This window comes from Xenopus tropicalis, chromosome 3 (assembly GCF_000004195.4).
Source record: "Xenopus tropicalis strain Nigerian chromosome 3, UCB_Xtro_10.0, whole genome shotgun sequence".
Classification (NCBI taxonomy): Eukaryota; Metazoa; Chordata; class Amphibia; order Anura; family Pipidae; genus Xenopus; species Xenopus tropicalis.
In genome coordinates, this window is record NC_030679.2 from 116,349,750 (window position 1) to 116,372,365 (window position 22,616).

General features: G+C 38.4%; 1 protein-coding gene across 2 annotated transcripts; it reads right to left on the reverse strand.

Annotated features, from left to right (window-relative positions):
- Positions 1-714: 714 nt before the first annotated feature.
- On the reverse strand, positions 715-18,769 carry cilp (cartilage intermediate layer protein). 2 transcript variants are annotated; one of them, XM_031899247.1, is made up of 9 exons: positions 18,665-18,769; positions 13,736-13,862; positions 11,918-12,013; positions 10,995-11,264; positions 9,587-9,751; positions 8,607-8,915; positions 7,660-7,768; positions 7,152-7,309; positions 715-6,867 (listed from the first exon to the last, which is right to left on the reverse strand). In XM_031899247.1, the coding sequence occupies exons 2-9, from the start codon at positions 13,797-13,799 to the stop codon at positions 4,529-4,531; spliced, it is 3,510 nt and encodes a 1,169-aa protein (XP_031755107.1). In that variant the 5' UTR covers positions 13,800-13,862; positions 18,665-18,769; the 3' UTR covers positions 715-4,528. The 2 variants fall into 2 exon arrangements, with proteins under 2 accessions (XP_031755107.1, XP_031755106.1); XM_031899246.1 differs by having other exon boundaries at positions 9,587-9,772.
- Between the last annotated feature and the right edge of the window lie 3,847 nt (positions 18,770-22,616).

Below are 22,616 nucleotides of genomic sequence, written 5' to 3' on the forward strand. Positions count from 1 at the left end.
ATGACGTTATGCCATCATAACAGTTATTATGGGAAGACGTAAGGAGCTAATTGTGCACACAGAACGTCTTCCCATAATAACTGTTATGATGGCATAACATCATTTCCGCAATCAGCAGCTCCCGACTTTTTTTTGTGAAATCCCTTATGCGGCCCAGCCTGATCCTGACTTTGCCTCCTGCGGCCCGCAGGTAAATTGAGTTTGAGCCCCCTGGTTTAGATGCACATTACATGGCAGCTCACAAACCAATGCATTCTGCTTTAGAAATAATATTCAGAAGAATCAACTTCTAGGACACACAAGCCTCATTGTCTACTAATGATTTCTAAAAAAAAAAACACCTAAACTTCTCAGCCGCTGCCCAGAACACTCTGAGTATGCGCACTGCCGCTCCAAAGATGAGCTACACGATCCAAGAGGGCCAGCTTCTGTGAAAAACTTTGATGACATAGATGATTACTGAAGGGTTTCTGAAAAAGTTATTGAAACTGGGTAACCCTGATGGATTTTAATGGAATCTTTATTAACACTTACCTAAAACTTTCCTCGCAGACAGGAAAGTGTTTTAACACATATACTGCCAAACTCCATTTTCTTCTGTACAGCATTAGAGCTCATTATACACCTCACCCACTTGTTAAGCCCAGGAAATAATGAGCACTGCGTTAAAATGAATGCAAAGCCAGTCATTAAGGAGGTGATATGGAAAAACTATTTTCCACATTGTATTGAATCATTACATGGATAAAAGCTCTGTAAATTTAAAAGTGACATTTTTTTGATCATAAAGTACAACAATCATAAACCTTAACAAATCAGCCTATGATTTTACTTTCATTCTACTTTTTAAAGCATTTTACAGTGTGCAGTATGCTGTAACGATGGCTATATTTCCATAGGATATAAAGGTTTATGGCAGCTCCAAACAGAACATGTTCACTAGAAAAAAAGGGAAATTCAAAAACTCAAAAAAGAGAAGGAAATAATAGGAGAAAAACATTCTGCTTTTGAAAAATAGAAAAAAATCAGCACTTGCAGAAATAAATATTTCCCCCTTAAATGCGTACAGGAAAATGCATCTGAATGTCAGTACATAGGCCCCTGTGTGCAAAGGAATCATGTTGATTCCCGTGATGCAAAGCCTGGGTCTGCTGTATCCATTTCTGTGCTACTGCCAGGAATTCAGACACCTATAAAATCTATTCCACAGGTCCCTTTGCTGCCCAGCTCTCCTGTATTAAAGGCTACAAGTTAGGGATCCCCATTCATTTTAGGAGTGTTTTGTGCTTATAGTTATCTATGCTTTCACTGTGCAGTTTATTAAGGAACAACATGGATAATAAACATAGCTTATAAAGAAAGTTTATTTTCCCTTTAAATAAATATCATGGCAGCAACATCATTTTGTCTGTTATGCATATAATCGAATCCGCCATTGTGGCTAATATGTATAATTAATCTCACTCCTACTTCCGACAGTATAAAAAAATAAAACACTCATTTGTAACCGTGTAAGCAGTTCCTGTGCTCCTCCATAACTTACACTAGGAGAGGCTCTGTATCCCAAAAAGATTACACGAAGAAAAACACTGAAATAAATAGAATCTTATTTACATTTTCAAGTACAACATTACAGATTTGGAATTTTGAGTGAATAATGGTTCCCGAGGGAGAGAGCCGCCGGAGAGAGGAAGCAATCTAACATGCATGCACAAATGAATTGATGGATATAACACATTTCCTAGCCTGGACACTTATTGAAGCTGTATTTCTTAGTCAGCTTTCTGGCGCACAGCCACCGGCTTTTATATGTTTCCAACCCCTGACAAAGTGGCCACTAATTGATCTATAGCAGCTCCGCTGTAATATAATCACCATAAAAAAATTCCTTTTTGTAAAGGTGTCGAAGTGATACAAACACTTAAATGTTGTGTTCATTGGCCCCTAAAATGATAGACATACTGATTAGTACTGCTGCTCAGTGATTTGCTGCAACGGAAAATTTCAGTGGCAACAATTTTGGAAAAACAAGGGGAAGACAATGGTACTGAACTGGTGGAGCATTATGTTTTAATTTTATTTAAGTTCATTTGATTCGCTATGATGTCTCTATTACTTGTTTGTTATGTATTAGCATAAGCCGTGTTATATTTAATAAAGTTATATGCTTTTGAAGGAAGTGAGACTGTTTCAGCCTTGGGAAAAGTGGGAGGAGACTGGGAAACTACTTTCTCTCTCTCTCTGAAATAAAGATGGTGAACTGTTTACAGCCTGTCTGCATTACTTTTACATTTCAGTGTATATTGCAATAAAAGTAACTTACAATCATTTGGGCAAAATATTTATCAAAGGGGTGAACAGACAGTTCATCTGAGGATAACTTTATTTATTCACTTGTATTGCTCTTTTTTGGGCCAAATTCATTAAAATTCAAGATTGTGTTTTTCTATGATTGGAGGAAAAAGAAAAACCAATCTCGAACTTGTATTTTTTTTCAAAAAAATTTATTCATGTGAAAAAATTGAGAAAATGTAAAAATTTGAATGAAAAACCGCACCGCCTATAACTCATTGAGATTCTATAGAAATCAAGGGAGGGGAGTTATCTGAAGCGTTAATGTATGGAACAGTGCAACTACTTTTCCATTATGAATTTCTTTCACAATGAATCCATTTGAGATTAAATTTGATTGTGGAAAAGCAGTCAATTGATTTTGATCATGATTTATTTTCACAAATATTATTTTCAAACTGATCAGTTTCCTAGAGTACAAACTGTTTATTCACCAATTAATAAATATGCAATTTTTAACTAAAGCACTAAAACCGAGGTACATTTTAAAACTGACTGAACAGTTACATATATGTGTTTTAAAGTAGAAATGATTTATCTTTCAGTGTGGATACTAATTTGTTGTTATAAGTTGTTATTCTGACTCCGGTTTGTTTTTAACACTAAATAAAATTCTGTTTGGTGCTGTTTCCTGCAGGTTTATCTGAGGGAAGTTGCATTTCTGCTGGAGGGCCCTAGATTTACCCCCCTGGTAAGTTAAATATTATTTCCACTCCTATCTTCCTTGAAATTAGTTACTTTCCTATTAGTAAGAAATACGATGGGAACCATCTGCAACTTTGCAGCCATGTCATCATCAGGAAAAAAGAATCAGAGAATTACTTTAAATTGATTCCCTATTTCTATTGGATTTTTAAAAGCATATTAATCAAATGGGGAATACCTACTTTCACCCATTGATAAATACACCTCCCATAGAAATGAATAGAGAGTGGTGGAATTTTACTGTGGTTAGCTCTAATTTCACACTTTGATAAATCTGCCAGATAATGTTGCTTGCTGACTGTGTATTCTGCTCATGTTGATGTAACCAGAAAGGGTGACCCTGACATTGGAAATTAAGCCAAGCAGAATATATTCTTCCTCTCCTAAACAGTTGTAGCACTGATGTATATTACTTCCACAGCTGGGAGCCTTTAATGCTTGGTTTCTACCAGTGCAAGGAGGTTCTGGGGTATGTAGTCTATGTTTAATCTGGGTGCACCTTGACTAGGGGCAGGACTGTGAGAGCAACAAGAAATATATTTTCTGTTTTCCTGACACTTTTTCAGATTGAAGAACTTTCACTTCTGCCCCAACACCTCCAACCTGTGGGCCAAGCTAGACAAACCTGTTTATTATCATTACAGTTATACCAGATGAATAAAAGAGAAAAGAATCGGCCTACAGAAGGGCTGGATATATTTCAGCTTACCTCAGCACAATGCTATATAATGGTACTAAATATTCATAGGTGTCGGGGTCACTTTAAGTGTAACAGACCCTGGTCTGCACAGAACTCAAACTTAAGGAAAACCACTTCTCTATCCCCAGGAGAGGACAAATGCATGGCCTAGTAACTGTAAAAATATATGAGAGGGGAAGGAAGCAATTATCATATCCAGTACTGAAATAGATGTGTAAGAAGATGCCCAAGCAACATGCTCCAAGCAGGTATGTTGGAACTGAAATAATAATGCTGGAATGTTTGCAGTTGTGTATTAATAAAGTCATTGTGACTATCTGGTTATGTGATTTTCCCTTATTTTTCCACCATATGTGAGCACATTAGGGAAGAATACACATAAATAGCCACAACTGCAATACGGTATGTGTTACCTTTTAATGTCAGTGTAATTTTATACTTTCCCAGTTGTTGCAGAATGCTTCTCTTAACTGCCGGAATTACATGGTTTTCTAGTGCCAGTGTGCTGTAGATGTCAGTCTCTCAGCTATTTCTGCTAGCCAGGTGTCACATACATTCTCTCGAAGCTTTGCTTAAGTGTTCTAACACAGAACATGGATACTAAAAGAAGTTCTGAATACAAGTATTGTTGATATGTAGATATATTGAATACTGAGACCCCACAACCCAAGAGAACCACTGATTTTCAGAGTGACTACTGATGTCTTATGCCTCTTCAAGTTATAGTAAAACTGCATTACACCTAGAATTGATATTCTTTGCAATATCCTACTAAGCTGACAAACGCTGCCCTTGCAACTCTGTTGAACGATTACTGATTCTTCTCATCTGTCTGGATCTGCTACTAGCTCTTTGCTGCCTTCTGCCGCCATCCCTGGCAACACTTGAAGCTGCCTGGACATTTCCACGGAACACACTTTGATCTTTCAAGTCCTTCTCTGTGCATTGAAAAGAAAGAGCCACACCTACATTAGTTTTCATAACTCTAGAAGTTCCATCAGAGGTTCCATCGAAGCATCTTCCAAGAGCTATTTCTTTGGCTGTTCTTGGGTCCTGGTCAGTGACAGTGTAGATACCATAATTGTGACCGAGTGGATCAAGAGGAGCCAGCATTGTGTATTCATTTGTATCATTATTGACTGCCATGGGTAGGTGATTAACAAGGTACTCGTGTAACATGTTGTTGATACTGTCTCTTCTGCAGCTCCCTTGAGGGACAATTTTTACCAGAGTGCGGTCAACCCGGTCCTGGTCATAAAGCATTCCACTACATTTAAACTCTACACATGCTGCAGATAGGTTGGCTTCCTCCAGATCTCTAGTGCTCCGTACATCTCTAATGCCATAAAGCTGGCCGACTGTTTGTGGATGGGTGCCACCCATATTTTTGGATCTGATTATGTACTCCTTAGGACCAGCAATTTTAACTTTCATATAACAAGCTCGGTATTCCATGGGTTTAGGCCACCAAGCTAAATAGTCAGCAGTCCAGCTCATAGGGTCATCTTCACTGAAAGACACTGTATTAAAATCATACCTGTCACCTTCTACTCTATAAAACCTGAAATGTCCAGCATTATATGGTGCTTCCTCGCATTCTCGCAGTTTGTCATAGGCATAAATAGGACCATTGCTCTCTTCTGCAGCATTGGGGCTTGGCTTTGCCACACTGATACTAAAGGCTGACTTCTTGATTTTAGGGTCATCATGATCAGTTCTCCTGTAATTTAGTTTATTGAGATAGGGCTGTGGCACACCAATGACATTTGGATTAAATTTTGGAGAAGATTCCACTGCTTCTAGTTCCTCTCCTCCTAGAGTAGCAGTTACATATGCAGAGTAGGCCTCTGGGTTTTTGTCATCACAAAAAGCAGGTAAGCACGCTCCATTAGCACCAGTTATTGCACTATCAAACCGCCCCCAAGCTCTTGGGTTAGAAGCAAAACCAGACACAGGTTCCATATTGATAAGATTCACCACCACACCTTCGACTTGTTCACTTGGCAAAAACCTTTCACTTCTATATGCACGAACTTTGACGTAACACCTTCGGCTTTCCGGGACATCCAGGTTAAACAGTCTACGTTCCCTGATTTCCATATTGCCAACAAGGAAAGTACGCTCTTCCCTCTTCCCACGCCGAACCCCCCCATGTAAAAAGTCTCCCTCTTCCTCCCACAGTCCTGTTTCTGGGTTCAGAGACCAAAGTTTCATGTTCTCAAGGTGCTCTGGCATTTTAACTTGTGAGGAATCAAGATAGACTTTAACTGCTCCTGCATTCAGTGATTCTTTGTTTGATTCATCTGTAAAATCGACTGAAAACATTCCATAGGAACGCAGCGGCATGGAATCTCCCTCCTCACTAATAAAGTTCAAGTCACTCTGCGCAGCAGTAGCTGTTGATATATTTCGAGTATCCAAAAATGTGACACTGGCTTTCACTTTCCCATTGTAGATCTCTCCATTTTGGCGATAGAAAGAATTTGGAGGGATCTCAAGCTCAGCAATGGGATCAATGTCCTCCATATCTCCCAGAGATATCTGGTTTGTTTTCATAGAGTCCAATATTACTGGTTCTTTTTTCCTGAGAAGATGGATCTCATGATAGACAGCACCTTTTTTACTGAATGGGAGCACTTTGGTGGTGTTTACAAACTTTTGTAACCGGTCCACGAAATTAAGCACCAACCTCTCTGTTTCTGAAGGAACATTAATGGAAAAAGTTCCTTTATAGCCTGTCATGCCAACTCTGTTATTTCCAATGTAAATGTATCCAAACCGCATTGGTTCACCATTATCAGCTGCCACTGCCCTCCCACGAACAATTATTTTGGTGTCTGTGCATTTCTGGCAACCACACTCCTGAGCAACCTTTATAGGAAGGGTATAACCTTGACAAGTGATCTCTTTTGTTTGTGTCTTAATAATTCCACAGCAGAAGGGCAGAGTATCTTTACAGCGCAGTTCATTGTCCAGATCCCCTGTACAGGCACTTGAGGGACACTTTCCAATATTGTAGTAAAAAGAATTTGTGTGGTTTTGAAAGCAGTCATGAGGAAGTTGGATAAGATGTCTCTCTGGTTTTGGGTTGCAGGGTGGATCTTGATTCCCTGCAGAAAGGCAGATATCAGATTAAACCAATTAGCCTTTAACTTTATGGGCATTTTTTGTAATCATTGAATCTTCATGCACTTTGTCTATTCAAAGCAAGTTTATACCAACTTGTTTGACTGCCTGTGTAACCCGACCCATAAATAGTGTGATATGTTACTAAAACTACTACTACTAACTGGCTAACAACAGCAGTCAGCTTCATAATTTAATCAAAAATAGAGCTAAAATATATTTTGCTTTTATATACAGAGATATGGTCATTTCATTTTCATTTCATTACCAATGAGTTTGAGCTGAGCAGGTTGGGATTTTGCAGCTCCTGCTTTGTTTTTGGCCTTGCAGTAATATTCCCCGGCATGGCTCATCTGCAGTGTGCGCAGGATCAGCTGGTTGCCATACTTTGGTCCTTTCTGGTCTATTAGGGTTCCATTATGGTACCTGCAGGCAAGGCAGAGGTTTAGCAGAAGGTCACAAAATGCATTAAAAAAAACATGAATACCTCGAATCATGAACTTTGCATCACTTTAATAGCTTGAATAGCTCCTGCAAAAATGTAATTCATTAGAAGGGAAAGAACTGCAAAAAAAAAAAAACATGCCTAGGACATCTCTCATTGACTTCTACATGATCTCTGAAGCTGTTAGATGGGGCATTTTTATATTTCCAATTTTCACATTTCTGACGCATAATAAATTGCAAAAAAATTGTGTTTATTAATGAAAAAACTACAAATCTTGGAAGAAAATTAGACAAATGATAAATCTGCCCTTTTGTGACAAACAACTCACCAGAGGTACTGCTCTGTTGCTGGTTCCCCTACAGCGTTACAGCAGAATGCCACACTCTGCCCCACTCTTCTTACTTTATTCTCAGGGTTCTCCACTATGTAAGGTTTCTCTGTAGATAACAAAGGTTTGGATAATGAGCATATCATAAATACTGCATATTCATCATACTGCTGTGAGAGTCATATCCTCTATACAACACTGAGAGCCATATACATATATAATCAATTGAGCACTGAAAACCACATGCTGCATGTCTTCTATATATCATTAGCATAGTATCTACTGTATAAACTGACATATGCAGCATATCATGTACGCTACTCTGAGAGCCATATGTAGAATGTAGTTTCTACCTGATCTGGACTCATTCTTTTGATGCCCCAATGAATTCTGAGCAAGCATTACCACAAAGGTGATTTTTTGGAATTCAGAATGTACTTTTTTTGTCCAACTTCCACCATGAAATATGATTTTCATACATGCTTGTATGATACAGTTACATGACTGAATGGGTAGCACAGAGCTGGATTTCAGCTTGGCACTAGCTGCAGGGAGTTTGTAGGTTGTCCCTATGTCTGTGTGGGTCAGGGAATAATGTATAAAATCTCTATAAAGTGCTGGGTAAATGTGCCACTGCTATATAAATGACATATAATAATAACAAAGTAGTGACTGATCATGTAATTTAGGAAACCATGCATTAGATTTTATCAGTGCCGATTTCCACCCCTGATACATTGTGAGCCTGCAAAGCAATATTAAGCAGTGATGAACATGCCATTGGGGGGGGGGGGACCTAAATGTTTAAAATGCACAGGACTCACAAGGATAAAAGGGAGTGGTGGTGGTCCTGATTTGGTCTCTAGACTCAAATCATAGTGGATTCATATGCATCTTTATTAGTACAATCATGTGTAATTCTAAAAGTGGTAGAGAAGCTTGCTTACCTTTTCTTTTGAATGATACTTTTATAGAGGATGCTGTTCCATTAGTGTCTGGAATTTTTACAGTGATTGTAGAATACTTCTCCAGATTGAGCTGTATTGTGGTCTCTGGACACAATCCTGGAATCTGGAATTTCCCTTTGGAATCTGATACTGCCACCAGCTTGGGTTTCTTGGTTATGATGTACACATTGGCTCCAGTTGCAGGTGCTCCATCAGCCAATGAGGCTATGCCATGTAAGATGTGAGTTTTGCACACACACATATTGCAGTCTGCACTTACTTTTCCAATAGGACAGCTTAGGTCACAGACTGAAGGAGAGCAAAAGAAGAATATTTATAGCTTACATCTTAATTAAATCTGTGCAGGTCATCACTACTGTTGAGAATACATAGTTAGCAAATGCTTCATGTCTTTATAAGAGCACACATATGTTTTTAGTTGGTAAAGATTAGTTAGAAATTCTCTAAAACACCATGAATCCAAATTTGATTCTCCGAACCTTTATCAGAATATTCTCTTTACCCTGAGATAAATAACCCCCAAATATCACATACTAAGTCACACACCACTGTTTGTAGAATTATTTTCACTGACAAAGCATATACTAGTAGGGGTTCCTTTATCTGTAAACCCATAATAAAGAAAGCTCTGAATTATGGAAAGGCCATCTCCTAAAGGCTCCATTTTAATCAAAAAATTTAAATTTTCAAAAATTATTTTATTTTTCTCTCTAATAATAAAACAGTATCTTGTACTTTGATCCTTATTGGTAGTAAAACAGTCCAAATTTTAGTGAATTTAAGTATGGTGATTAAAAATACAGAAAGATCCTTTATCTAGAAAGCCCCAGGTCCCAAGCATTCTGGATAAAGGGTCCCATAAGTGTATTACTCTAAAGAACAAACGCATTGTTCAGTTACAGGAGACATATTATTATTATATACAGGGCTGCACTGGATGGCATTTTGCTTCCTGTTACCTGCACAGGTGTTGCCAGCACATCTCCTTCCTTCTTCTGTGGGACCGTTACAATGTTCTTGCCACTGTTCCTCTGCCAGACACTTCCTTGTCCGAGTCTGCATTCCATTCCCACCGCAACTGGCTGAACATTTGCTCCATGCTGACCATTCAGACCAAGGCTGTTCTGGAATATTTGGGTGTATAACTGTTAGAAAATAATTATAAAACACATGTTATGGGTAGTTTAAACTCAGGACAGATGATTTGGGGGTATTCTTCCATATGGAATCCTTATTCTATTTCTGGTGCAAAGCTCAACCCATTCTTTCCTTTACCAGTGACACTTATGCTCTTATGCTTATGCTTTGAGAAGCTATCTTGTTGCTAGGGTTCAATTTAACCTAGCAGTGGGTTGATAGAAAGTGAAATATGAATAGAGGGGGGCCTAAATAGAAAGGTAAGTAATAATAAATAACAATAAAAGTAAAGGTGTAGCCTGGGGAGGGGGTACTTCTTAGACCTATAAAGGAAGCAGACCCCGAGTCCGGGCCCCCCTTTCCCCCAAGCCCCCTGTGACCTCAGGTTTGCTTCCCCTATAGTTACTCCACTGATGTTACATGAATCTGAATGTGGAAACAAATCCTGGATTCAGTGCATGTCTAATTATTTACATCTTATAACTAATATTTTGCTGTATTTGAGCACCTGAGAAATGCATAGCTAATGAGGTATGTTTATGACCCCTTGCAGTGTCTGTATGGGGTCCTCAAGGAACCAAGCTGCTGTGCAGCCCTAAATGCTTGCTGGTATACTTAAGCTTGGTGTAATTTGATTGATTGTATGGTAAAATTAAACATTACATTCGCCCCCCAAAAAAGTATTAAATAGAGACATTGATATTTCCTATAATTTGTTTTGTAAACAATAAACAAGAATCCTTCAGTGCATCCTCCCATATTTTTCTGTGTAACCTGTCTAGTGTTCTCTTTTGGTCCCTAGGGCTCGCTGGTCACTTTCATTTATCCCAGACATCTTTGTTCCCTTGTACTAAGAGAGATTCATGCATACGTATTCCATATATGTTTCTGTGTGTATTTAATATTGAGTTGACAAAGGGAAAGGGTGTGGTACATGCTTAGCGCCCCCCTCTTCTGTTGTGCCCTAGGCATGCTGGGCGTCAAACCACTTTCATTAATGGTACTTGCATAAAAATGCACTCTTCCCACTTCTGTAAAGTTGTGCTCACTGCTGCTCAGTCCTTCCTGCCTTCTGTTCTGAACCCCACATTGCTGCAACTATTGATGAATAATATGCCGAAATGACAAAAACGTGCTTATTGCGCTCAAAATTGCATTTTGCTCACTGCACTTGTGGTCGTAAATGAGCCCTCTTATCTTTTATGTCACTGCAGTAGAGTGAGCACTTACCTACAGGGCACAGGAAGCGGACTGAGTAATTGGAGCAATTTCTGCCCTCTACTTGTTCTTTATTAATGCACCAGAAACCCTTTGATAGGCTGTAGTGCACCACCTCTCCTGTCCTGCCTGCAGGAATCCATTCTGTGGTCCGTGCCTCCATGCGCAGAGGCCTCTGGCAGACTTTGCTGGGATAGTAAAACCTAATGGCATCCAAACGCTCATAGTCCCCATTGCCACCTGGGTGATCAATATTGAACCAAGTGCTCCATTCAAAAAACTCTGAGAAGCAAAAAGGAGGAAGCAGACAGAATAAGATAAGGCAGGGTCCCAGTGGAAGCCTTCCTACTCAGTTATGTAACCTACTGAACATCAGGAATATTATTCTGTAATATACATAATATAATAGGATATATTTGCAGTTCTACTTAAGCACTATGCAGCTGAAAGGCAAGCTTAGAAGTGGGTTGTACACTTGCTTATTCTACAATCCAAGATTTTTGATTTCACAGTTGTCAGATTATTTTAATAACAGTAACTAAGAGAGAGAGTAATATTGCTAAAAGTATTAAGTTTGTTCATTTCTAGTAGCCCATTGCAACCAGTAAAAAATACACACTGACTGGTTGCTATGGGTTACTAGACAAATAGAAAACTTAAACGGGTTGTTCATTTAAAAAGGAGAAGGCCTGAATATAAAAATAAGTAACAATAAAACAAGTAATAAATAATAATAAAACAAGCAACAATAGCAATAAAACTGTAGACACACATAGTAATACTTTTTAGCTGCTGGGGCCAGTAACCCCCTCCTGAAGGCTGAAAAGAGGCAGAACAGCAAGACAAATAATTAAAAAAACTATAAAAAATGAAGAAAAATTATACAGTTTAAATTAATATTAATAATAAACTGTGACTATGTTGAGTTTTTACACCTTCTGCCTTGTTCTTTGCTGGTGAGCTGGTGATTTTCTTCCCTGTGCGAATTCTCCTTGTAGAATGACTTAAAACTTCGTCACGTTTCTGGAAACCTGAAAATCATAAAATGTTGCTGTTGGAATTGTAAACACTGAAAGAATCTTATTTAAACTGAATCTGAACCAAATCTCTATCTGCATTTTCATAGCTACAAACCCTAATATAATATATATATATATATATACTGTATATATATATATAGAGAGAGAGAGAGAGATACAATGGTCATTTGCCAGAATTGCAAAAATGAAATAGAATGATAATATTTAAACTGGTAAAGAAAACGTAACCCTTTAAAATTTATGTAAAATTTCAATTTTCCAACTGTGATCCAGTCAGGGGAATGTGATAGAAGATAGAGGCACAATAGCACTCTCTGCACTAGCACTGTGGCCCTTCTGAACCTGCTCCAACGCTAAAGTTGTAAGCACGAAGTGGGAGAGAGGGGGCGGCAGCCACAGAATTGCTATTGCTCATGTCTTTCCAAAGTATAGCAACATCAGAGCAGTTTGCTCTTTCTTTTATTTTGCTAACTGGATTGCAGTCTGAATACTGAGCAGGTGGCACAGTTGTTAAAAAAAATCTTGTTATCTTGTAAAAAACAGGTTCTAAATAGCAGCAGTTTCTTGTAGCAACCAATCAGAAGTTAGTTTAGTTTGCAATTTAGCACCTATTGTAAATAATCCCCTTTGTGCATATTTGTCCCTTTTCACCATCATCACCGTTTATTTATACAGTTATGCATTACTTTCCAGCAGTATTATACCAATGCCAATAGCATAACACTGTACATGTTCAAGAATAAGAGGGTTACAGCAGCCTGCTCACAAGAGCTTACACTCTAATGTACACTTTCAGACTAGAGGTCGGTTTCCATTTTTTTCTGGCCTGTATTAAATCTAAATATTAAGTGTGTCTGCATATTGGAAATTCTGCTGGAGGGGTTCCACTAGCTTTTTTAAGGACATTACAAAGTGTTAGCAAATTCACCAATGGCAAATAATGACATAAACCAAGAAAAGCTGCAGCAAAAGCACAACCCCACGTGTTTGTTTGTAGCCTTTATAGAGAGAGCCTAGAAAAATCTAGCTCTTTCCCTGCACTAGATATACTTAAACAAAAATAAAAATAGAATATAAAATTTCCCAGTACATCCCTACATGGATTAGATTTGCATTCTGTTTACTAAACAGAATACGTACATGGTGCCATATTCCTGACACAGTATTTTTCCCTAGCTTGTCCTTTTCTGATGACTGGCACTTGATGACCCCAATAGTACCATATGTATTGAAATTCTCCATCTATTATTTGACAGCAGAAGAATTTCAGTCTCTGAAAATACAGTCCAGGACACCTGATCTGAAGCCAAAGGGATTCTATAGTTAGACCTGCTGGAAACTGGAAACCTTAAAAAAGCAAAAGCTGGTGTGGTAAAAGGAGGAATAGGGACGCCAGCTGCTCTTCCCTGAGAGTATTGCACACAGCTAAAACAAATGCTAAACAAATATTAGTACATCTCATTAATAGAACCCACAGAATCAGAAGAATGAAGGTCAAGCAACATGATAATAAAAGTTATGAACAAGTCATGTGTAGCTCTTTTACGTCTTACACTGGAAATAAGAGCCAAAAGCAACTGCATACTTGGTCTTGCCCCTCCACTATCACTTGCTATTTTACTTCCCTATTGCTCCTGATTTATTCCAGGGCAGCTGGGGCTTCTGTGAATAGTTATTGCTAAGGTTGTGTCCATGCTTTCTCTCAATACTAACCTTGTCCCGACACAAAAGCCACTTCTAGGAACACCAGACATGCGACAAAGCCTCCGTACCTCATCCTTATTGTAGTTGCGCCACTGGAAACCAGTGACTGAGCACCAATGTATATAATACTGGATACCTGTCGAAACAAAATTTATTTTATATTAAAAAGTTTATATAAATCTAATACCACAGAATAATTTACTTATGTTGATCCCTGAATTTTAATTACCACCCTTTATTATATTCTTAAAAATTGTTTTATATATATAATTAGAACATCGGGTACTGTTGCAATCTACTATCCATTACTTTTAAAGTTATAGAGAGGTAACTGCTAATTATGCGGACCATAATGGGCAAATGAATACAGAAAGGAATGAATAGATCATACCTGGGTCTGATATACCAATATAAGTGCTTGTTGGCACCAGTGCAAATACCTATAGTATCCAACTGGGTCTGTGCGCTCATAATTACTTTATAGTAATCAATACGAATTTCTGATCATTTGCCATCAGTAATGGTACTGCTGCAATTTATCAGCCCTCTATATTTTGCTGGGGCATAAATCTCTTTCAGTATTATAACTGACTACCTAAGCAATATCCATCCCTCAATTTTTGAGTGAATTTAATCATTCTGAGGAAGCATAATATAGAGTAGTTACATATCATTGCATTTTGTGACACAAGGAAGCATAAGGAAGCATCTTTAGTTGAAAACCATGACTAAACTGGGCCTCTGGCTCACCTCCTATACATGCCCACAAAGGGCTGTTTCAGGCAAGTAATAATTTCAGAGAACATGTTGCTCCCCTTGTGGTTGTGTGATAGGTTTAGTTATTTTTTTATAATAGTAATGTTACTCATCAGAACTCACTTGAGTGTAAACCTGGGCCAAACCATGACATATACAAGCGTACACATAAAATCTGCACTTTGTGAAGCTGAAAAAAATATTATGGGTTTTAATTTGCAGTTTTACAATATATTACATTGTTTTTCTCCAGAATCACTGAGCTTTTGCCTTTCTGCTTATGTCCTATCCAGACACAGCTCCTATTATTCGCCCTGGGAGAGCTGAACTCATAACAACCTGGGTACATTGTGAAATAGTGCTTTTAATCATATGATCGCCAAATGTGGTGCATAACTTTAGTGCACAGGTGCAAGCTGGGAAACAGGACATTCATACAGAGTCTTAATAAATCACCATAAAATGTTATGATGGAACACGGTCTTGCCACTTTAATACCATGAATGAAGCTTCCCTTTTGTCCCAGAAGGTTTACCATATGGCCTCTCTCTAAATATCTGTAGCAGTGTCCGACCGCTAGCTTTTCGCATCTCCCATGATCCTTGGTTAATTAACATCTAATAGAGGATATTGGGATTTTCAGTAAGGCTCTAGCCTATAGCAAGCACGTCTATCAAGGTTTCTTGTACAAATCAGTACTTTGCTATGATCCTGACTACAGAACCAGGTTGCTGCACACATTTGTTTTTGGCCACCTAAGTGATCCCCCAGAAAGTACAATTTCCTCTCTTTTACCATGTGCTACGTACAACTGAAAACAATCCCGTTCTTCAGGTCCCATATGGATCAGAGTAGCTGAGTGATTTGCATTTGTTAGGTAGCAGTTCCAGCAGCCACATAACTCCTCCAAGTAAAATCCATTCAAACCTAAATCCCCATAACAGATGTAATTCTGGTTGTAGGAGATGTATTTAATTAGCAAAGTGCCCAGCTAGCCCCTGCTTCTTTCTGTGTTTTATTGTATGTTAAGGTGCTTAAATTAGGGTTGTCAGTCTCACAGACCCTCAGCTGCTGTGAACAACAAACTACAACTCCCTGCATGCCATTACAAGTCCTATTTGTGTGACTCCTTTTGGTAGTGGCCACCTTCCGCATATAGATAAAATGTTTTCTAACATTGTGGGCCGATTTACACAACACTGGAATCTTACTCGATATAACACCCTATCAACATAAAATAACACCCTAGTTCCCTTGTACGTTTAGCTCTGCATTTTATCCCTGTTTAACAGAATTGGAAAGTCCATAAATCTGATTACTGCCTACGCCCAGCCCAATGTCCCAGGCAAGAAATAACCACAGTTTGTCCAGAAACTGAAAAGCTCAGGGTTTAGAAAGCAATTTACTCTTGGCTTGGATCCCTCAACACAGACCCAGTGGGTTAGTCTGATGGTCTGGAAACGCCATTAGATTAAAGTGAAAGTTATGGGAAATATATAATACAGTAGCTTTAGGAAAACACCTGGTTGAAGAGAATATTTTATAGCGATATTGGTTTCATCCATCATGTATATCCCCCAAGTACCTGAAATATGATATTACCCAGATTAACAGTTTGTGTTTTTCCTCTTATTTGCTTTATTATTTCATTTGCTTGTGCCGGAGTGACTCATCCGCTGTAATATTAACACAAACACAACCCAATACATGAGCTTTCTACTTAAAGTACTTGAATGTATGAGGGTTTGTGTGCAAAGTTATGGTAGGCCGGGAGTCAGTGACAGCTCTCGTCACACCAAGGAATACTGATTATTAAATAGACTTATTTCAGCTGCAAGAAGGAAAGGATATGTCTTGTTGGGACAGCAGCAATTACTGTTGTTATTAAATGGTATTCAGTGCTGCTATTGTCCCATGAGTGAGGAATGGTTAGACATTTGCTTATTTAATAATGCAACCAATCAATGGCACTCATAATCAACCATAAACCTGAAGGTTTGTGACTTCACCTTGTCTGATGATGTTATGAGAATAATTACTGCTCTGTAGGATGGCTGGGGCCTACAAACTGAGATGATAATTCCATACATTGGAGATATCCAATCTGGTGTTTCCTTTTTTGTCTAGCAGTACTGAGAGATGTAATTCAGCAATAGCTGGGGAGGCACAGAAGTGATGTGTCTCACATAAATACAAAATAAATCTACATTATCTTTAATATTTATACAGCTGAGACATGCTAAGCCATAGCACCAGGCTCTACCCAGGCTCATGCACTGAAATGTGGAACTCTATCTGCAGTGTAGGTCAGAGGCTTAAAGGTGTTATCGGTAGAGACTACTGTAAAGTCATGGAATTATTCACTAAAATCTTTTTACACATACTTTATATCCTATACTAGATCTGGATGATGTTCTTTCTTTTAGATTTCACTGACAACACATATCAGTATATATATATGTGTGTGCGTGGACATAAAATTAAGGCACTCACAGGGCTTCAAGATGTCATGAAAATAGTGAGAAATAGGTTTAAACCAATGTTTTAGTCTCCACTGAAACCAAAATGTTGGTTCATAAAATAAACCCCTTTCTCACTATTTTCACAATGTTATAAAGTCATATGAGTGCTTATATGAGCTTAAAATACTGTCTGCATAATTCTAATCTACGAGATCCACCTATACCCTATGAGGGTATAACATATCATAACATATCCACAATTGCAGTTATTTCAGAATGAAATCAAAGACTGGGTCAAATCCATGTAAAAAATCCTGACATTTGGGTGAAGCCCAGACTAAATTACATATCCCTTATATATATAGATGCATATTTCTATGACACTTTAGAAGTCACAACAATCACAAAATGTAAATAACAAGAAGAAAGGAAGAGTTCACTCTGTAAAGCAGACAAAACACAAGTTTATCGCACTGATAACCTTTGTCATCATATGATTGTAATCTAGGTCTTTTCAGCAGTTTGTGTAACAAAAAAACTGAATACCAGTGGCAGATTGTCTTAGAATATTGTTGCTAACATCACAGTAAAAGTTCATTTTCAGCTGAACCGTTCCGCTAAAGGAGGGATCACCATGTTACATGTTAGATTCTTGCTTGCCCATTTTCTTGGCCTTTGACATTAGTCCCAATAATACATCATTAAGGGGCAATGACACTTCTGCACCTATGCTCAATGTAATATAATTGGGTTCCTGCCTCACTTATGAGCCGCACACATCTACTCCTTATCGCCTCTCGTTTTAAGAGCAGTATAAAGTATGCTGCTTGTGATAATCTGAGCGCTGCCGCTTTTGGGGATTTATTTCTTGCATCAGTGTCTTCATTATTTTTATTTCTGCGCCATAAAAGCAGCTTCTTAGAAGCGAGCAAGGCATTCTGTCCAACCACCCTCCAACTGAACAAACTAAAACTGATCCTTGTACTATAAAAAGGAAGCATTTCCTCCTCAGCCCAGCTTGTGCATATTCACCCAAAATAGATTGTAAGCTAAAATGAGTAGTGGCTCTGTATCAGTTTGGCATGTTTTGTCATGGGAGGTCACCCTGTTGCTGTGCAATTGATGGGCATCTTCCCATGATAATAGTAACAATATGTAAGTATTTATTGGACATACATATCTAAATAAATGTGAATTTCTACAGCTAATATTTAAAAACACAATAAAAACAATATATTTCACAATGCGTAAAACAGGAGCCAAGCTTCACGGGCCCATACTGATTCACTAATATGTTACAATGATTTAATTACCATAGCATTTAGATAATTTGCATGCCATCATCTCTCTATATTACGTGTGCTCATACAACTGTATTATTTATTAAATCATTCAACAACACCTTCATTTAACTGTGCAAATCTGCCATAAATACTGAGAATTAAAACTATTCCACCTATCATTAAAGCTTTCCATGCATTTACCCACAAACATAAACTTTATCAGTTAAATATGTAATCAATCATAGCCATTAAATAGCTATACTAATCAGCAGACATGTGTGTGTATCCAGATATAATACACAAAATGCAAAGTTAATTAGAAGTAGACTTATGGGTATGTCTCCCTGCAGATCATTACTGCTCTTGCACATGATAAATTTGTGTTTGCATGCACATTTGGCAGTATGTGGATTCCCCAGTCAGACAGCCAGGCTTACCAAAGTGCTGTATGTTCCCTGCCGTCCTGTAGAGCTGACTTCTCAGTCCTGAACAGTGTGAGAGTCTTTTATACAGCAGCACAGCCAGCAGCCCGGGAGTGGCAGGCAGCCACAGAGGAAACCAGATCTGAGACAATAAAGAAGTCTGTAAAGGACAGATGCACAGATGACACAAAGACCTGTTTTTTATTGTGGAATATACTTTTTTGGATGAAAATGGGTGAAAGGTGCTTTCTAGGGTATTTTATCTCTGATAAGTTCAACCTGCCAGGATAGTGTGATTTCCAGTCACTTGGTGTCTCTTTTGTTTATAGTGTATGCTTTGTAGGATTTCCTTTATTATTAGCTTAGTAGGTAATGTCACTTGTTGAAATTGTCCCCAACAAAAGTAGAACAGGTATGGGATCTGTTATCTGGAAACCTGTTATTCAGAAAGTTCCAAATTATGGGAAGGCCATCTCCCATATAAGCAAATTATTCTTATTTTTAAAAATGATTTCCTTTTACTCTGTAATAACAAAATAATCCTATTGGGTTTATGTATTGTTTAAATTATTTTTTTTAGTAGACCTAACGCATGGTGATCCAAATTATGGAAAGATCCCTTATCCGGAAAGCCCCAGGTCCCAAGTATTCTGGATAACAGGTCCCATACCTGTATTTGATCAGATAGCAAGAGGTTTAATAAGTGGCCCACATTCCTAAAGAGAATTGCACTGAAGCCAGAAGTGCAATAACAAGTTACATAAAAATGGGCAGGATGCAAGTGCACTGCATGATCTGTTCTGCCATTACCTAGCAGCAAATGCCTGAAGCGTAAGGTTAACAATGCATAGATACAATTTGGGGTGGTCTTTGCACCTGTACATTATCCCCTAATGGATATATCTAACCCTAACTGTGAGACAGGAATAGTTCAACAGGAGTCCATCTGAACCTTCTATTAGTATGAAGGGCTATAATCTCCCTGGTTCTTTGAGAGGTAGAAGAGGATTTCCACTAAAAACATTTTAAATCCCATTAAAAAAGGCTTCCATTTTGCCAACTAAATAAAGGTTTATTGACAGTTCTTCAGGTATAGATGCAACTTAATTAGGAGTTAAAACTCCTATATGGTTAATATTGGACACCAGAGGCATCACCAGAGAGAACAGGAATTATGGGAACTACAATATGGAGCTGTTGATAGTGCCATAAATAAGGTGCGGCCAAAATGAGGTTATAGATTTTAGACACCCCCGAAAAATCTCAACAAAAAGAAATTAATGAGTATTTGTTAGCTTTAACATTAAATAGACTGTGAAAGGGAATAGCAGCAATTGCAGCAATACTTATTGAGACTGATACACCAGGATTAAGTCAAGTGAAAATTAATTCATTATGGTCCCCAAAATGTCCCCAGGCATTTTCCTTGAGCAATGGCGTGGTAGGTTGAATAATCTATCAGCGTAACTGAAATACTTCCTGATGTGTAATTTGTTTAAAACCTTGTGTTGGATTTATGTTATTGTATCCTTCCCTAAATTCAGCACCTCAGTATTGTTGCACCCTTTCCTTTAACATTTGGGGGTTGAACTAAAGGGGTTATGCCCCTTCAATAATCTGGTTACTGTACAAAAGAGTTTGTATCAGGTTTTATTCAATACATTTAACCATGAGTTGATGGAAAATGTTGAATTCTTCATTAACTCAACAGAGATTTTATCATGGATCACTGTGAGGCAAAAAACTATATAGATATAAAATTACCATTCTAATTGTAACTTAACATGAAATAGATCCTGCTTTGGTAAGCGCTCCAGGTAAAACAACATAAAATGGCATATATGCCTGATTGGGGGAATGGATGGTTTTGACAATACGGCTTGTATACATTAAAATATATATAATTCCTAAAAGTTATAAATGTGCCTGGCCACGCCACCCCTTATACATTACATGGATATTTAACCTTTAAAACAACTTAAAATATATGCAACAATATTCCCATAATATATTTTTCTGTCATTGTCATGTATTATGCCCTGTTTTGATTTCTGCTGGGTTTATATATATATTATATATCTTTGCTGGGTTCGTATATATCTCTGTTGGGTTCATATATATCTCTGTTGGGTAGCAGTGGCCAGCTCCATGTTGTAGCTCCCACTAGGTTTGCCACCTCTCCTGTGCAGGAATTCCGGGCAGGGAGGTGGGGCGTGACATCACAGGGGTGGGGCATGACATCACAGGGTCAGTGCATGCAATTAGGGGACAGGGCCATGATTCTTAGAGAATCCTGCCCGGTTTTCCTAATTGGGAAAACCGGGCAGGTAGTTTTGACCCGGACAACCCTACTGAAAAACGTGCTGTCCGGGTCAAAACCAGACAGGTGGCAACCTAAGCTCCCACCCTTTCCGGCTACAGTCAGGTGATCCCAGTGGAGCCAATAAAATTGCAACCAATTGGTTGTTTTCAGAGGGAGAAGTAAAAATCTCCGCTGCATGCTGGCTAATGCGCGTAGCTTGTCGGGTAAATTAGGGGAGCTGCAAGCTATTGCATGTATTGAAAATTATGATTTAATAGGTATCACTGAGACCTGGTGGGATGATAAATGCGACTGGGCTGCGAATTTAAATGGTTATACACTTTTTAGGAGGGACAGAGAGATTAAAAAGGGTGGAGGGGTTTGTCTTTACGTAAAGTCAGACTTAAAGCCATGTAATAAAGACATTACCAATGAAAACGTCGAATCTCTTTGGGTAGAAATTTCTGTAGGGCTGAAGGTCACAAAGAAAATGATCATTGGTGTATGCTATAAACCACCCCGTATAGATGAGGGGGATGAGGCCCAGCTATTGTTGCAAATGGAGGAGGCTTCAAAACTAGGTCAAGTTGTTGTTATGGGGGACTTTAATTATCCGGACATTGACTGGAGTAATGGGGTGGCTAAGTCAGAAAAAGCTAGTAGGTTTGTAAATATGCTAAATGACAACTTTTTATTTCAGGCAGTTCAAGAACCCACTAGGAATGACGCTATTTTGGACCTGGTAATATCTAATAATAATGAACTAATCTCTAACATTTGTGTGGGTGAGCATTTGGGGAACAGTGATCACAACATGGTCTCCTTTGAGATAATGCTGCAGAGACAGCTCTATAAGGGAGTAACTAATACGCTCAATTTTAGACGTGCAGACTTTGCCAGTATAAGGGCATCTCTGCAATGTGTCAACTGGGAAAGGCTTTTCATGGGGTTAGACACAGAAGGAAAATGGAACATCTTTAAAACATTGCTTTGTAGGTATACACAACAGTATATCCCCCTTGTAAGCAAGGAGAGGCATCGCAAAGCAAAACCTTTATGGCTGAATAAAAGTGTTAGGGTCGAGGTTGGTAAGAAAAAACGTGCTTTTAGGGCATTCAAGTTAGCTGGGACAGCAGAAACTTTCATCAGGTACAAGGAAGCAAATAAAGCATGCAAAAAAGCTATCAAGCAAGCTAAAATAGAAATGGAAAGGGATATTGCAGCTATGAGTAAAAAGAATCCTAAATTATTTTTTAATTATGTGAATAGTAAAAAAATGAAGCAAGAAGGGGTGGGAACTTTATTATCACGGGGGGGTAAGTTGGTTGATGAAAACGGGGAAAAAGCTGAAATTTTGAACTCTTATTTTTCATCTGTCTATACATCTGAGGAGCCAGATAATGAAGGCTTCCCTTGTAATATGCCCAGTTCTAGTAATTTAGCTACTGGCGCATGGGTCACTCGGGAGGAAATTCAAAAGAGACTTGAACATGTAAAGGTAAACAAAGGTCCAGGGCCGGATGGGATTCATCCCAGGGTATTAAATGAGCCGAGCGCTGTGATTGCCAAACCTCTTCACTTAATTTTTCAGGATTCATTGAGGTCTGGCATGGTGCCAAGAGACTGGCGGATTGCTAATGTGGTGCCGTTATTTAAAAAGGGATC